Source organism: Amphiprion ocellaris, chromosome 13 (genome assembly GCF_022539595.1).
Source record: "Amphiprion ocellaris isolate individual 3 ecotype Okinawa chromosome 13, ASM2253959v1, whole genome shotgun sequence".
NCBI lineage: Eukaryota > Metazoa > Chordata > Actinopteri > Pomacentridae > Amphiprion > Amphiprion ocellaris.
In genome coordinates, this window is record NC_072778.1 from 15,252,734 (window position 1) to 15,265,749 (window position 13,016).

General features: G+C 40.6%; 1 protein-coding gene across 2 annotated transcripts in view; it reads left to right on the top strand.

The window, feature by feature from the left end:
• Window positions 1-13,016, top strand: part of kdrl (kinase insert domain receptor like) — a 45,858-nt gene that overhangs the window by 3,826 nt on the left and 29,016 nt on the right. Inside the window, exons 2-10 of one of the 2 annotated variants that reach the window (XM_023284864.3) lie at window positions 3,729-3,822; window positions 4,777-4,994; window positions 6,803-6,930; window positions 8,733-8,892; window positions 8,981-9,117; window positions 9,215-9,386; window positions 9,548-9,674; window positions 10,434-10,603; window positions 11,915-12,071. In XM_023284864.3, coding sequence (XP_023140632.2) covers window positions 3,729-3,822; window positions 4,777-4,994; window positions 6,803-6,930; window positions 8,733-8,892; window positions 8,981-9,117; window positions 9,215-9,386; window positions 9,548-9,674; window positions 10,434-10,603; window positions 11,915-12,071 — 1,363 coding nt within the window. The remainder of the gene's footprint in view (window positions 1-3,728; window positions 3,823-4,776; window positions 4,995-6,802; window positions 6,931-8,732; window positions 8,893-8,980; window positions 9,118-9,214; window positions 9,387-9,547; window positions 9,675-10,433; window positions 10,604-11,914; window positions 12,072-13,016) is intronic. The other variant, XM_035954914.2, reaches the window with a different exon arrangement.

Sequence of the window (13,016 nt, forward strand, 5' to 3'; positions counted from 1 at the left end):
ATTTGTCTTTAAAAAAAAAACTAAACCTAAATTCAAGTTACCATGAAAGCTTTCTGACACACAACACTTGCAGTAGGATACTAAAACAACACTTGTATAAAATGATTTAACTAATTAATCAGGAGTAGTTTATCTATTTCTAAATATCACCTTGAACTAACCATTGAGAGATAGATTTAAATCAAGTTTGTGTGTAGTATGCTTTATTTATTTACAATTCTTAGACTGACAACAGGCTGTACAAATTGCATACAGTCCTTTCGCACTTAAAGCAATGCTGCAGATTGCCAACTATTAATTCCTTCCTGTCGCCATGGCTACACTACGGCGAAGATGACTCACCAAAAGTTGCTCAATAGACTTTTGTTAAGCAGCAATTCTCTCCCCACCTTCTCTATGTCTCTGTGTATGAAGTAGCAAGGTTAAATAAGGGAATCATCATGGCTTATTGTTACTTTTGCCTTCAAAATACAAAAAAAGATTTTCTCCCCCCAGCCCTGAAGACAGTCACGTTGTTTCATGACGCTTCAGGAAGTTTGGAGATGAAAGGTATTCTCTACAAAAGAAGAGGGAATTCCGCATATTATTTCTCGCACTTGAAGGGCTGTGACTTGGGGTTTCCTGTTTAATTCAATGACAGTACAGTCATCTCATACAGTAATAGTGGTTTTTATTACGCAACCACGAGCTACTGGCAGCGTGAGCCTGGTGACATGTCGCCAACAATTACGCCAACTCGTAAAGTCCTATTGCGATCACGTTTTCTCTCAGTTTTTGTTTTGTAGTTCATATATTACTTTTGTCTGTGACAGTTTGCTGTATTGCCAACCTTTACTTCTGATGTCTTCCATTATGAAGAGGTGACTTCATGCTGGAGCTATTGGGTTAAAGACTGGCTGCAAATCAATCCAGAAATATTAGTACAAACAAAAAAGTAAAATGAAATTTAACCAGTTTCAATTTCAGTTCAAGTTATCTGTGCTCAGAAGACTAAAAATAAATGCACTGTTTCTGATTATAAAATTTTAAATAACAAGTAACATATTAATGATTTTTTAAATTTAGTGAAAGCTAAGAAGAGTATAGGTCATCATTGTCTTTTGTTAAACCTTTGGCTTAGACTAATAGAAGAACTCAGTTGTTCTTTCAGACTAAATATTTAAGCATTTACTCTGCCACAAACATTTCACAGTAGTGCAGAGTAAATCCTGGAATCCAGTAGTGTTTGAAATACTTTCCTGACTAGCAGTAAACGTACTACAAATGTTTTCCAAACACTACGTCCTGTGTCACTTCCCTTAAAGACCCCCTCTGGTGAAGGTTTTATAACCTCGCTAATATGTCCATATGGTGTTTTTTATATGGTGGAAGACACATCATGAGTTTAATTATTAGTCAGCATCTTCTCTGAGCATTTCTTCCTTGAAGTTCAACTACTGACTGTGGTTTGACATGTAATTAACCTTAAGAACTAGTCTTGTCACCTTGAAGGACTTTCTGTTTCAGAATTGACGTCCAGTTCGAACATGTTTGGTTGAGTTACTCCAATAATGCAAGTTGCCATTGTGTAGCCTAGAAATGTTTTGCAGTGTTTGAGCAAAATCATGGGTGAGCTGGTGTGCTGAGCTGCAGTGAGTGAGGAGGAGGAGATATGAATAGAGGCTTCATAGATCTGCACATTCTAACAGAAGCAACAGTGTAAAGTTACATCAAAGCCATTTTAAGATTGGAAGGAGTTGTTTTCATGGAAAAAACTTCTCAATATGCAACTTTCAAACAGAGAGCAGTGTTGAGAGATTCCAATCAATGCTTAAAGAGGGATTTTAATCAATGCCAAATGAGGACATATAAGTGTGATCAGTTAACTTGGCCCTGTGACAGTAATCAGTGAGATGCTTTGCGACTGGCTCAAGACCCCATCGTGAGATGACTGAGAAGCTGAACCAGAAGTCACTCAGCCTCTCTGTCTCCCCTCCTTCACTCTGTTTGTTCCATGTTCCATGCTTGTCCTCGTTTTAGTGGCTCTTGATGAGAACCAGCTTGAGGACTCTTTGAACCAACACAATAAGCACAATTTCTGGCATTTTTCAGGCGATATCCTCGAGGAATGCAGCACACAGCTGGGTCTGGGCTGTCGGGATGCTGGCTGAGGTCAGCTCTGGGCAGCCACTGGGGCAGGTGGGAGTTTTTGAGGGTGTGGGCGTAGAGAGACAACTAAGGCATGTTTTTACCCCTCTCTTTTCTTCTCTTGTCTTTTTTAAGTGGTCTGCTGGGGGCCCCTGCTGATTCATCCATCTGTAGTGCATTACTGAGGAGAACAGGGCAAAAACTGTCTAGTTTATAAAAATGATCAGGTTGCCCGAGCAATTTAGGGTCAAGATGATCTGTTGCAAAGAGATACAGGCATTCATGCACATGTTGCTTTTGTTTTACAGCACATGTCAAAGAAACTAGAAGTTGAACATGCAGAAATTAAAAGAAGAAAGCAACCTGATGAAATGCCCTTTTTTTGTTTTTTACATTTGTGTTTAACAGGTCCCACAGGTCAAATTGTGTTTGATTCATTATTCCCATTTCCAGTAATTCACTTACATGCACTTGCTTCCATTTTGCAGATTTGAAGATGTGAAAAATGCAAGTTAAAAAAAAGGAATTTTGCTTGACAGCTACAAATAAACCAACAACAAATAGTTATTAGCTTGTTTATTTAGGTTAGGAACCTTGATTTGTATTTGTACAGCCAATAGTAATATTGTGGTGTCACAACATGAAAAGAGTATAAGCCACAACCCATCCCCTCTGCTTAACCTTGGACAATAAAACAATGATGTTATCATATTTTGTGAGGAAGTGGATATTGAGTGCCACTGCCAACACTGGCAGCTTTGATTCATTCTTAGCACAACAGCTGTTCTGAATAATAGACAAAAAATAGGCAAATGTGTGTGAGTGAGTGATTTTCTGTGTATGTGTGTGTTTGCATGTGTAAATGCAGGTGTGCTCGTGTATTTGTGTGGGTTTCCAGGTGTGTGTGCATGCACATGCGTATCCATCAGCTAGTTCGTGTGTCTGCATGACACTTTTGTGCAACTCCATTGTTTTTCTTAAAAATGTGCTGAAAATAATTGTTTCCCTGATGACAGTCATATTTGGAGGGTAGACTTCATACACTTGTTTTGTGACTATGACAAGCTGTTCAGGGATCTCAGGAAAATGAAGGAAGTCACGTAAGAGACTGTGACACCTCCTGGACAGCAGAGAGAATCACAGTGTTTCCTATGTTAGTTGCTGTTAAGGAGACCTCTCAAAACATTCAGCTGTCTGCACCTTTGAATCTCGACCTCATATTCTCCCTCATGATCTTGTAAGAATAACATTCAGAGGTCACTAGTAAATGAAAAAAACTGCTGTGTTCCTGCTGATTCTAACTGTTTCCACCTTTCCAGAAAGCTTCTTTCTGTATCACCTCCTCCCTCCCTCTGTTCCACCTTTACTCTGTCTTTATTTCTGCTCATCCTCGACAACCTGCCCTGCAGCACCGGAAACATTCCCAGTGTTCTCACAGCGGACAATCACTCGTGTACGAGGCAGGAGCAGAACCGCACAAAGTGAACCCACATGCCAAGCACTGATGTGATTCATGGGAATTTCCAGCGGTGGTTTCCATTCAGTTTAGTGTGATAATGATTGACACTAACTTTTTTCCCTGTGTGCGTTTGTGTGTTCAGCAGGACACTCAGAGAGAGAGCACTCGCCTAAGATTCAGCCTTCTGAGAATCCACTCATTTATCAAAAGGAGGATATCTTAACCCTCACATGCAGGTATGAAGCTTAACACACCTACTTGTGTCAATGCACGTACTTAATTACAACTTCAATCAGTTTTTGCTTCCACTCAACAAATTTATCACCCCAGTTTTTCTTGCGTCATCCCCATCAGTTATCAGAGGTCAGTCAGAAATTTGTGAACTCTCACTGCAGCTCCAAAGTTTAGACTCTGGTCTCATTACATGACAGAAGGGGGCCTGGGTCTTTGAACACTTGCTGGCTACAGAGAAGCTGTGACAGGAACCACTCATGGTGGTCCGCATTTATCAGTCCGTTGCCATTTCCTTTCGGGATGGTGGGACCCAAGTGTGCTGCATTCACATTTGTTAAGAATTTAGGCCATTGCATCACTTTGTAGGCCTGCGAAGAATGTTCAGGAACTCATGTCTATCTAATGTAATGCTTCCCTACAAGGCCATTCACTAAGAATCCTGGTCCCCACAGTACTGTCTTGTTTTCTGTGACTGGATGAGAACTGGAGGTTGCTTGACTCAAAATTCTGCAGGCAAAGGCAGTGGTATGTGAGACATGTTTGATGTTCCTCTGGGATCTCTTTAATGAGAGTTTTAAAATGGATTCTGTGTGGAAAGAATGTGTTAGCTAAGCACATCTTTCAGGAGAAGCATGTTCCCATGTGAAAGTTCAAGTTATCGGATGACTCAAGATTAACTCCAAATAAACTTAAAATGAACATCAGGCTAAAAAGTCCCTGGGGAAGAAGCAGCCACTGCCATCCTGAACTAGAAGGCTTGTGAGGCCACAGCCAGCTGTGACACTTCTCCTAAAATAGACACAAGTCATGCAGTGTTTTGTTTATAGAGAACACATCAACAGCAAAGTGTGTCAAACCTAATAATAGTTGTTTTTACAAAAATTAACCTCGCCCAGATGGATTGATCTGAAAGACGTCATCTTTATCTTACACTGTTTCTCCCTGTCTTCTGTCAGAGGACACGGCGTCCTGCACTGGACACTTGCAGATGGCCAAAGATCAATCCCATCGGAGAGGGTGAAGGTGGAGCATTGTAATTCCAGACATCACTCTCACTTACAATGCAGCAAACTCACAGTTACACACCTGAGTGCCAATGACACAGGGAGCTACAGCTGTAAATACTCCAAAGCTGGTTCAGACCACATCACCTCAACCTACGTCTACGTCACAGGTAAGCCCTCCAAATTGCTCCTCACAGGGGATATTGGTGGTGACCTTTTTAATCACATGTGGGCCAGTCAAAACAATAAAACAAAAGCCTGTGTAGCCTTTTTAAATTCCTTCCTGTAGTGCAGAATGTAAGTCATATAAAAGCCAAATATAATGTTGTTTAACAATAAAATGAACTGGTCTACAAACTGTTAAACTGATAAAAGTTCTTTCTTTTTGAACAGAGGTTTATTTTTTCTCCAACCATAGTTTGGCTGTATTTGTTTTTGTGAGTCACGGAAGACTTGTGATTTAAAAACATAAAAGTTTTCTCAGGGTGATTGTCATCTGCTGACGCCAGTTGAGGAGCGCACTGTTGGACTGATTGTGGCACTTAATTAGGCACAATGAAATCAGCAATCTGATACGAGATACAAGAATTAGAAAACTTGCACATTAGCCAGAGTGAATTACTCAGCAGGAATGGATGAAAAAGCTCGACAGTAAAATTGATGATTAAGTGCAAAACAAAGAAAGAAGGAAGGTAAAAAAGTAGCTACTGAATTTGTATGCACTAGATATGCCTTCAGTTCCTGCTTGAGGATGCTGGCTTTAAATTAATGGCAGTCAGACTGAAGTTCCACAGGTCTCCCTCTCAGAGAAAGGAAGTGGTTTCTGTGGGATTGTGGTTTCTCCTGGAGGTGAAAGGGTGACTGTGATTGCACGGGAAGCCCTGGTCATTGACTGTGATTTCCTCCTACAGCTACTGTTTCCCTAAGTCTTTCCTAAAGCATCACTTCACAGTCAGAGGATAATTCCAATGTAGATTATGTAGGGAGGGCAAAAGGAGAGAAAAGTTTAAATGTCAGCCTCAGCCCAAATCACTGAGCTGATTTGTAGACTTTCAAAAACTTGATATAGCGATACAGTCATTAAATATGGGTCCTAGACATCGTTAGCTATTATATAAAGCTTGAATAATCTTTGTTTTTTCTTCTGTTGTTCTGTGAATGTGGCTTCCAGTTGACATGGCCCGCTGTGAATGTGTTTAGTTAACCACTTGGAAGTTTAGTAACACCCTTATTTCAAAGCCTCCCAGTTGTTTATTAGATTATTTGCATGCTTACAATTCAGTTAATAGTTCCTTTATCACACGATTAATGCTTGACCTCACACCAATTGCAGACTATTTGCATAGCCCACAGTTCCTAGAGTGTTCTCACAGTTGCCGTGTGATGCCTGGCTGCCCAGCAGGAACACACCAGTAGCCCGATAGCTGTTTCTGTGGTCTGACCCATTATATGGCCAGAATTAAGTAAACCGAGATTTGATCTGAGTGTAAAATGCCCATACATTGCCTTTATTTATTTCTGTAAATCCATTTGCTGCAGCCACTTTTTCTTGTGGGACATTGGGGGTGGAACTATCACAGCTGAGCAGAGGATGGAATATACGTTGGATAGGTCCGTCACTGGGCTAAAATAGTTCAGAACCATTCATGCTTACGATCACACCAGCTGACCTAACCTCCATGTTCTTGGCCCATGGGAGAAACCCAAACACTTCTAAGGCTGCACAGGCCCAGGGATGGACTATGCAAAAACCACATAGAAAGATTTAATCTATAATCCATTTGCTGTGATGCAACAGTATTCGCCATTGCACTTTCTAGGAGTGCAGTGGTTAACTCTGTCGCATTAGAATAACTGTGGAATTTTTTTACAAAACACTGCGTATCCCAAAGGACAACATGTAAAGGGACACACATGCTTTGAAATGCAGTTTGTGATTTTAAGAGTCACTTATTTGGGGAAATTTTCTGTCCCTCAGATCCCGAGCAACCATTTGTGGAGCCCCATGATCCAATACCTTACTTTCTGGGCATCTACAGGCACGAAACCAGCCTTGTGGTTCCCTGTCGGACATCCTCTCCTAATGCTACTGTGTTGCTGATAGGGGTAAGACCTCACAGACGGTCATCTCACATCTGCTCATGTCCTCCATTTGTGGGGTATATTGTTTTATTGCACTGTATATTATATAACGTAACATATATATATATATATATATATATATATATATATATATATATATATATATATATATATATATATATATATATGCTTCTAATTCTAAGATCACACAATGAGAACTGTGAAAAATCATGTATCAATCTCTGAACCCCAAGCAATTTCTAGACGTTTTGCTCACTATAGTACAATTTTTCACTGCAGTAGAAAGTTCTGTACCTCTATGGACACAACACAACCATGGCTAGAGGGGGAGAAAACCCAGAAACATCTCTTGTGTTGTATGAGACAGTTATAATGTTGTAAATCGTTAAAAAGTAATAAATTGAATGCCTATTTAGTTTACAAAAATTGAAAACACCTGGAATCAACGTACAACATTTTGCAAGTGTCCTCAGGTGTTACTGATACTGGGAAAAAACGGTGACTCCATATACTTGTTTCTTTTCTGCTCTATGCAAACACAGCCTGCAGTTCAGCCTGAAAGTTTCAAATCACGTACAGCTTCACTTCAGTTTTTTGCTTTGTGCAGGATCTAGTTAGAGCAAATGGTTTATTTTTCAGATACTTTCTAAATATGAAAAGTAGAATAAGGCTATTTTGATGAAATATCAACTAGTTCTTACTTTAGAGTTGGTTAAGTTTCCTGGTCATACAGCATTTCATGGATGATTAGTTTAAGGAGTCGCTCATTTCTGGTTCTGATGAATGGTGTCGCTTTGGTGATTTGGTAAAGATAACTTGCCTTTCAAGCCCAGTAGTGGGTTTTGGCATTCAGAGGGTAAATACTAAAGCAGTTTGTCGTTACTTGTCTTGTCAGGAAAAAAAAATGTTTCCTCTCTGTGCTTCGGGCATCTCACTGGTTCTCACACCCTCCGTATGTTAAATGACTCTAGCACAGAGAAACAAACTGGGGACAGTGGCTTGTCTGAGAGAAGCTCAGGGGCGGCGAGGGGAGTCATCCTGTCTGCTTCCTATAAGAACAGGAAGGTGCTCCAAGAGTGCTTTTCTCAGAATAGAGTCCTGACTAAATTTAGCCGCTCTTCTCTTACAAACATCAGGAAATGCAATAGAAAAACAGTACACACTGTGTCCAGTCTTGGGAAACAACAGGTAACTGGGATAGTAGCGTGTGATCCTAGAGTTTAGTGGGATACGTCAGCGGATGAGACTCTCTCAGTGGCAGAACTTTTCCTCTTTATATATGACTCCAGGACCTGATGGTACTTAATATAAATTCTTTCCATGAGCAGAAATGAAAGTTATGCCAAAGCTGCTGTGCCAGTCACAAACATATGTGTGTCTTTGTCTTGTCAGTGATTGATATATGACTATTTATTATGGTGCCTACTGTGGGCAAACAAACAAATCCACTCTGATGGCACAGAGAGTGGTAGTGGGACCTTCCTGCCTTTAGTGAATCAATGACACTCCTCCTTCCTGCTTTCCTTCCTTCCTTCTCATCCTTTCCCTCCTCTTCCCGCCCAACTTCTGACTTGGGAACAAACAGCCGGAGGCACGTACATCCTTTTCCGAGTCCGTAACATTTTGTGCTCCATTACAGAAATGATTGCAGAGGTTACACTTTAAGAACAAATGAAAACTAATTGGATCCTCACTGTAAGACCTGACTGTCCTCATTTAAGTCCAGTCAAATGATTTAGATGAAGCTGAGTCGGCTCACAAGTGTCATCAAATAGCAAATATAAACTTTGTCTTGGTTATTGCAGGCCCCAGAACTATCTGAGGAGATCATTAATGGAAAGGTTTGGGATCCAAAGGTGGGGTTCAAGATTCCTTATGGTCCCTACACAGCGTACTCAATGCTAACATGCACAACTGTGGTCAACGGTCGGGAGTTTCAGTCAGTGTACATCCCTCAGAGACAGAGTGAGTAAAATAAAAAAAACAAGGATTTATGTTGACTTCTCAGAGTGTTAAGCATTTCACAGTTGATATATTTGTCTCCATTTTACAGCTCTTGTCCTTAACAATGTGAAGATCACCCCAGAGCGAGTTAGAGTGTTGGTTGGAGACACCTTAAAACTCAACTGTAGTGGGGAAACCACCTATAATGGGAGAATCAACTTCACCTGGGATTTTCCAAAGAGGAGAGTAAGTACAGGGTTTACCGTTGATGCTCTACTAACGTATGTCAAAAGACCATCACACATTGCAGTCTTGGTGTTTATGCTACTTCCTTTGTCTTCAGGAAAATCGACATTATACAGAAAAGCCCAAACTCAAACCTGAACACGTTCTTGTAATGAGCAAGACTTTGGTGTTGCCAAACATTACAATGGAGGATAGAGGAGTGTATCGCTGCAAAGCTGAGCTAGAGCCCACAAAGCACAAGAATGCTTCAGCAAAAGTCATTGTCTTTGGTCAGTATGCTTCATATGATTAATAGCACATTAAATATAACCAAAATACTACTTTTTTATTTTCAATCTCTGGGATAATCTACCAATAATATGATGATAACTTGACTTTTCTGTCCTTTATCATCTGCCATGGATTCCATTGTTTCTGTCTTCTGTTGCAGAGCATCCGTTCCTCAACGTCTCCTACAGGTACGAGCGACAGAGCACAATCGTTGTCAATGAAGGGAGAAGGAAGCTTGTGTTTGAGCCGAAAGTCAACGCTTTGCCAGTACCTGACCTGATAGCGTGGTAAGTAAAGGCTTACAGTCACAATAAATAAAGTGTACGTAATAAGTGTGGGGGTCATGTCTGTCATAAATATTAATGTTAGTGCTTTTTTTTTTTTTTTTTAAACACATTTTAACGCTGTAAAGGGGTAAATACCCAAAACCTTCATGCTTGTTAAAAGGGCAAATTGTCTTTCAGAAAATCTGCAAAATTCCACCATTTATCAGAGAAACTGTACAAATACAAATAATCATCAGAGTTTCAGCTTCCTGACTGTCTTTTAATAATCTGTGACCCATGGTTCTGATGGAAAACATAATCAAATGTAAACTTAAAATCATGATATTTCATCAAATTATTGTATTCTTCTTGTCTCAGAAGTGTGTGCTTACGTAGAATACATATGTTTGTTTTTTACAGTAACCCCTGGACTCCCTGAAAGATGCTGATTGCAGATTTTCATTTTTGTGAAATAGATGATCAAAGAAAAAAAAAAGACATTATTGAGTTCTCTCTACTTGTAGCCATGGTTGTGCTGTTTCCATAGAGATGCAATATTTCATACTGTAGTGAAAAATTATGTAATTACGAATGTGACAGGGGCAAAAACACCCAGAGTTCCAAAGGTCAACACTGAAAAAATTATGCTGAAGTAAATTTAAAAATAAATAAATAAAAGTCAGAGAAACCTTAAATTGTAACTTTGTCAGTCAGATATTTCTTTTGATTTCTGATTGTTCGTCCATCACAAACAAACCTTTCTGTGCCTTTATTTTTCAGGTATAAGGATGGCGTCCTGATACAGAAGAATTCCACTTGCTACAAGATGTCTAGTTTCAGCTTGGCCATCACTGATGTGCAGCCGAAGCACGCTGGCATCTTCACCATAAGCCTGGGCAACAGACTGAAGGGCCTGTACAGGAATCTGAGCTACACTTTGGTAGTCGACGGTAAGCCGCGGCCATAAACCTGCTCATGATTGCTGATCTTGACGAAATGAAGCGGTGCTTTCATCGGCTGTGGACTGAGGCTGGCCCAACACTGCTGCTGCTGCTGCTTTCGGTCCAGTTCACTGGACGGCAGGTAGCAGCTCTAGTATGAGAGGAATTTGGGGGCTTGTTGATTCCAGGGCTGGATTGACGTAGCAGGGGCAGCTGTTGTTGATTATTGAGGCTCTTCTGCAGGGGCTTGGCTCAGTGTGTAAATGGCCCGAGCTCTATTCTGCATGTAGACTCCAGCCGCTCCAGACCCCCCCCAGTCCTCAGCATTTATTTGCATCCTCACCATGTGTATATACAGTGCAGCTCATATAAACAACATGTTCTTTACAATATGTATACAGCTTGACAAAAAAAAGCAAGGGCTGAGCATGTAATTCACTGTTATGATGACTCTGTAAAGAACACTGGTAACTGTTAACACTAGAAGCTATAAATGTTGGTGCATGTTAAGTGGAAACTTGAATGGAGTCTGCTTGCGATAGAGAACAGAGAAGTGTGTATCTGTTAAGCTTACCACGGGAGGGGGGCAGAGCTATTTTCATAGCATTCTTTAAACATTTTCAAGGAATCCCAATAGCGTGCCAAAAAGTGGAAAAATCAGACCCCTTCTGGCTTGTATAAACTTTATTTATGATCCTTGACTGCCCCGCTTCAAAAACTTTTATTTATTGGAATGACAAAAAATAAAACACACAGACACAAATAAACAAAATGAAGAGAGATTCCTGGTATCAATTAGAGAACTATTTTAAACTCTGTGTATTAGTTGTGTTGGAGTTGCCACAGTGCTCCAGCTTCTGAGTGTGATGGTGGACATGTGTGAGATGCAGGTTTTTGCAGTTTGTGAAGCTTCGTCACTGTTCGCAGAATGCCGAGTTGGCTAAGTGTTGTGCACCGCCTCCTGAGGTAGCACAACTATCTTTGTCTGTTGTTCATTATGGCACACATGGTTGAAACACTGACCTAGGCATGGGCCATGGTGGGGTCGTTTTTTGACCTACAGCCTCAGGGTAGCCAATCATCCCGTCATCCTTCTCTTACACGGAGTCTAAAGGACAACTGGTGTCAATGGCAGGTTTTTCATGGCTATCCATCATGACTGTCATCCCTCATTATAAAGACATTATGAGATTCCACAACATGCAGGGTCGGGACGGTTGATGGTTTATCCAACCTGTTGTCCCTCTGTTTCTTTCTGTGTATGCGTGTGTGTGTGTGTGTGTGTACATGTGTGTAATTTTTTGCACTTTTATCTAACAGTGAAACCAACTATTTCGGAGGCGGAGCTTGCCACTGTGGACATGCAACCCTACATGTCTGGCAAACAGCAGCAGCTAACCTGCACTGCTTATGGGTTGCCCCTGCCAACCATCACTTGGCTCTGGCAACCGTGTAACTCGGACCCTACGCTTACAAAGTGAGTCACCATCCAGCTATGCTCTAAGCATTGAAATGTTTAATCTGGACCTTCTGCATTCATGGTGCAATCTTGAAGCATTGTAAAAGCTAAGCAAGTTTAATGTTGCAGGTATTTTACATAATCTGAGTGTGGTCTCTATAAATACTTTGCATGCTTTAAGAAGCTTAATTCATAACAGGATCACATTGTGAATCCCTAACGGATTCAAAATCAATATTACATGCCGACAGCTGCCATTTAATCCGCATTGTGTGGTTTTCCCTCAGTTACCTGTTGTGTAGTGTTTAGTTTTGCCTGCCACTTTACACAACATTTAAAGAGTTGATGTAGGCTGTTGCTACCTCTTAATGCTTCCCTCTGTCCAGAAAACAGTTTGTATATCTGGCTGATGGTGGACAACGTTAAGTCTAGTGCTTAACTGCACACATTTCCCAATTAATCAAATTGTTGTTTGGTCTATAAAAAAAAATGTTGATCAGAGTTTTCCAAAGACCAAGATGACAAATGACTGTTTTGATTTTCGCTTTGCTGACATAAAGGAGGAAAGAAAACGTATAATGTAGAGGAGGAGGAAATTGGAATCAGAGAGTCTTGACTTTTTATTCTTAAAAAATTACCAAATAATCAGTTGACAGTTAACTTAATGGTTGACAACTCATCGATTAATCACTGCAGCTCTACAAAATACTGCCCCAAAATCCCAAACACACAGCCAAGCAGCAGCACAGACTTGAGGATACTGAACTACCGGTCCAGCCTTGGGATCCCACTATGAAACATATCTATAGTACCGCAATTGACTCTGTCCCAGAACATGACACATTAATCAAGGGTCTGCAGCCCTGGAGAGCTGCCCTCTCATTTGTGGTTCTGTAGACTGATGGGGGAACATGAGGGAGATATATTAATCTCACATTCCCCGAGCTATTACAGAGCTGAACA